The sequence below is a fragment of the Vigna radiata genome, chromosome 2 (genome assembly GCF_000741045.1).
Source record: "Vigna radiata var. radiata cultivar VC1973A chromosome 2, Vradiata_ver6, whole genome shotgun sequence".
Classification (NCBI taxonomy): Eukaryota; Viridiplantae; Streptophyta; class Magnoliopsida; order Fabales; family Fabaceae; genus Vigna; species Vigna radiata.
Window position 1 is genome coordinate 7,437,175 of NC_028352.1, and position 4,589 is coordinate 7,441,763.

The 4,589-nt window shown below is 36.8% G+C and overlaps 1 protein-coding gene across 1 annotated transcript; it reads right to left on the bottom strand.

Annotated features, from left to right (window-relative positions):
• Window positions 1-1,445: 1,445 nt before the first annotated feature.
• Window positions 1,446-3,307, bottom strand: LOC106777490 (arogenate dehydratase/prephenate dehydratase 6, chloroplastic). The gene has a single exon (XM_014665067.2). It carries the CDS (start codon window positions 2,913-2,915, stop codon window positions 1,641-1,643), a length of 1,275 nt encoding a protein of 424 aa, XP_014520553.1. The 5' UTR covers window positions 2,916-3,307; the 3' UTR covers window positions 1,446-1,640.
• Between the last annotated feature and the right edge of the window lie 1,282 nt (window positions 3,308-4,589).

A 4,589-nucleotide genomic window follows, 5' to 3' on the forward strand; every position in this document is an offset into this window, starting at 1 on the left:
CATCAAACAACTCTCATTTTCATTAAAATGGAATAAAGGTACAACAGACGTAGAAGACATCATCCCATTCTCATCATCATTGAAACTAAAACTGTGTTTATTACACATAAAATCCAAACCAAAATTATCAACACCTTCATCCACTTTTCAATAATGAAAACACAGTTATGTAACTTGCTAAAATTTTCCTATTACTATCCATTTCTTCACTGTTCAACAAATTGTCTTTGTTTCCTTCAGACTCCAAGCAGGTCCCCATTTCGTGTTCCGAAACATCACCACACCATTTGAAGTAGTTGCAACCACCGTTTTCAGTACCACTCTGTAAACACAGAAACGTATGATTAGAAACAGTTTCACATAACAAATAGCTGAAATCAATCATATATTATAATTTGAGCATCCCCAAAATTGCTTCTCACGATTCTTCATAGTTTTAGCATTTCTCAACGCACATATCTCTCCATAGTGACAAATCGGTGAACACACATTACGGTTCTCCTTCCACCATACATTGCAGGTCGACAAACAAAAAGAATGATCCTTTGATATCGTCTTCGAACAAGTTCGCGTTTAGCACCCACCTGCGTTGCACAAAAACACCCTCCAACAATAACCTCCAGAAACTACAACAATACTAACCTCGCTCTCCTCAGACACACATTTAAATTAGGAATTCCAGTCTTCCAATTTAGGATTTTATTCAAATCCCATCTAATTTCCCAAATTTCCCCAAATAATACTGCCTTCTTCATTTAAATAAACATTGCGTTTTCATTTATTAATTGTATTTTATTTAAACATTGTGTTTCATATAATTTTATTTCAATAAAATTTAATTTCTAAATAAAATAAATCCAACTCAATAATAATCCGAGTAAAATCTACTAATGTCATCTGCAAAAATTAACGACGTCTATCCAAATTAACAACAAATCCTAACTAAATTGATCCAATTTTTCACTACCTAATTAAAAGATTTTGCAATACAATAACCTGATTAAAAAAATCTTGCAGGAAGTTATAAAGGATTAAACCTTTAAAATATATAATTTATAAATTATACTTTTAATAAAAGAATTAAATTTTGATATTAGAATACGTTTGACAAATCCTCATCAACCATCATTGAAATTCAATTTTAAAAAGAACAAAAAGATTGAATACAGGAGTACCTAGTAAGATGCCAAATCGAATATCTTATACCCTTTACCGTACACGTGCAGAAAATTCTATGATAAAATAGTCATCACCCAGTGGAAACATCAAACGCAAGAGACCATTTTGGTGATGCCAATTACTGAATATTTATCTAACCACGAATATTAAACACCATTTCTTTTAACCAAAATATGCAAAAGTAAAAATAAAAAATGTGTAAAATAAATTTAATTTAAATAGAATAAAAATAAATAAAAAATTAAAACCTTAACGAGATAAAAATAGAAATATGAAACAGCTTAATTTTCACACATTGTAAACTAATTAAAAATAATTAAGTGACAGTGTTTAGACTGTCGACTGGATACTCCATACAGTATATACGAGATAGAAACAATTTGGTGTTTCTGTGACAAATGGAAGATGGAGAGTGGTGGATGTATGATATAGTATGAGGAATGCAGGAGAAATTTGCAATGTTAATATTGTCGGGGACAAGAAGGGTTCCAGGGTGTCATATCTATAGGGTAACTGCCCAAGACTCGGAGGAAAGAGGTGAATTCTTGAACCTCAGCGAGGGCGTTCTGAGCCCTAACTTCCGCCATAGAAGCCTCAAAATCGATGTAAAACAAATACTCGAAGTGTTTGGCGGTTCCTTCGCTCTCATCATCGACAACGCGAATCGGACGGCTACGGTGAGGCCTGGACTCGATCTTCGTCAAGCTAATGTTTCTAAACGCGAACGCGGAAAGCACTTTAAAAAGCACAGAGGTTCCCTTATCGTGAGCGAACACGATGCTTGTCTTGAATGGCCGATCCATGCGCGGAATGATCGGTTCGCGAGCCAGCATCACGAACCGTGTCACGTTGTTCGGATCGTCCTGGATTCCGTCTGCGAGGACCTGCAAACCGTAGAGCTCTGCGGCGCGGGCACTCGCGATTGCTGCCGTGTCGCGGAGGCCGTTGGCCGCGACGAACTCCGCGGCGCCGGCAGTGTCGTCGACTGCCTCACGCGCCACGTTTAGGCCGAGTTTCGTGAGTGAGTGCTCGCACTGCGCTAAGGCCTGCGGATGCGAGATCACGCGCGTGAGGAACTCCTTACGGACGCCGGGAAGTGCCAGGAGGCAGTGGTGCACCGGGAGCTGGACCTCGCCGACGATATGGAGGCGGTGGCGGAGGAGGAGGTCGTAGTTCCGGTGTATCGAGCCGCCGAGGGAGTTTTCAACCGGCAGCACCGCGCGATCCGCGATCCAGAGCTCCACCGCCTGGAAAGCCACCTCGAACTGATCGCACGGTATGGCTTCCCCTTTTGGATACGCTTTTCCCGCTGCGGCCTCCGAGTACGCTCCGGGAACGCCTTGGTACGCCACGCGCAGCTGCGAGCCGTGCATCGGTGCCGGGGAGAGGTCGGTGATCGAAAGCGGCTTCGGAGGAAGCGGCTTGCTGTTGCCACCGTCGTGTTTGACAGGTACGATATTTAGATTCGTTACAGCAGCGTTATTGCCGTTTACGGAGGCAGGGTTGTTGTCACCGGCGGGAGAATCCTCCTTCTGCGACATAATTTTACTGGCTAAGATGGCGTTCGAGCTTTGCCAATCGGCTCGACTCGCGCCGAATCCTTGCGAGAAACCCGCGGTTTCGAAGCCGTAACCGCATTTGACCCTAAATCGGATCGGAGCGACCCGAATAAGGGAGTGAGACGGGCGGTTGAGATAGTTGATAGGGTTAGCGCACGGTGGAGTGAGGGTCTGCATATTAAAGGGCTGAAGTGAAATTATTATTAAGAAAAAAAAAAAAGTGAGGTTTGGTGATTGAAATTGGTTATTGGGGCTGTGTAGTGTGTAGCTTGGTGTTCTCTTGAGAAAGGAACGAACAAGCTGAGAGCAGAAAGGGAAGGGTTGGAGAGATTATATATTGGTTGGTGGTTTTATATTTTTAAGAGAAAATGGAACATGACATGTCTTGAGGGGATGGTGTATGCGTGAAGGAGGTTCGGTCAATCCCACACCTACCCCCTCCCTTTCTCTTTCAATCTCTCATTTTCCACACTCACACCGTTTTTTATCTTTTTATTCTATCTGTAAATCTTTAAATTGTGTTTTATCTTGCTGTTGATTGTTTTCTGTTTTTTTATAATCATTTTTTAGTTTTCAATAATCACCAGAAATGCAAAAATAAAATATGTTTGGTGAACTGATTCTTTCCTGTTTTTAGCTATAAAACTTACTATGTATTTTATTAATGCTTTCTCTCCCATTATTTTAATTAATTTCTTTTAATCTCCTAAAGACATTACAGATTATAAACATTTAGGTGAAATGTTTTTGTTAGTACTGATTAAAAGATATTTTTTATCTTAATTGTATATACTTAAAAAGTGAACGATGACTGAAACATAATTTTTTAAAAATGTTATGAAAAGAGATCTGAGAAGGGTAAAAGGAAACATGTTTTTAATTGTGTTTCTGCAATGATAGCTGCTACCTAGGGCCATGGTACTGGACCAGAGCTCCACTTATCTGACCCAAGAAAACTTGTTTTATTACTAAGAATATTCCCTTATCACTTTCTTGGGTATTATAGGTTCAATCCATCCTCAGGAGTTCTCATTCAAACTCACCCATGTCTCACCTCATACTAAACTCTCTTTCACTGGAATGAACTAGGGATGGTAGTAACGGGTAGAACACAGATATTGTCTACTTCAATCCAAAATAAAAGATTCTTTGTTTGCCTCATTATTAATCGGATATTTATTTAAAAAATATTTATGTATATTTTAAAAAATATTTTATAAATTTGTAAAATAAAATTTAAATAAAATTAAAAAATATAAAATATAGTATAAATCAAAATTTGATTTTAATTAAAGTTAATTTAATAATTATAAATTAATTTTAATTTAATTTAATTTAATAAAATATAAATTAAATTTTAATTTTAATGTTTTGTGTATATATTTATTATGATATATGATATTGAAATACTTATTATATATTATTATTGGTATATATTTATTATTCTTTATATCTTTTACCATCTCTAAAATGATCCTTGAGAGAAAAACTCACTTAATTTTTTTAAATATATTTTTCTCGTCCAAAACATGACCTTTTTATTATTTTATGACTAATAAAAACTTACTTGTTTTAGAAAAATAATGATAGATAAGAGTATTTCCTTTTTTATTTTTTAATTCCATATGAGAACTTTTTTCATACGAAACTATAATATAACCTCATATAACTTTTGATTTGGGTAGGAACTGAGGTTTTTTATTCAAAGTATTCCAAGTTGTTTTGAAGATTGGATAAATTCTCTAATGGGTCTTCCTTAATCTAAGTTATGTTATTCACTCTCCCTACTCCTTATTCAAATCATGCGAGTGGAAATCTATCAAAGGTGTTCCAACATTCAAGTTAGTAATA

What these genes read in the sequence shown, in the direction of transcription:
- LOC106777490 (XM_014665067.2), bottom strand. Translation starts at nt 2,915, where the DNA reads ATGCAGACCCTCACTCCACCGTGCGCTAACCCTATCAACTATCTCAAC.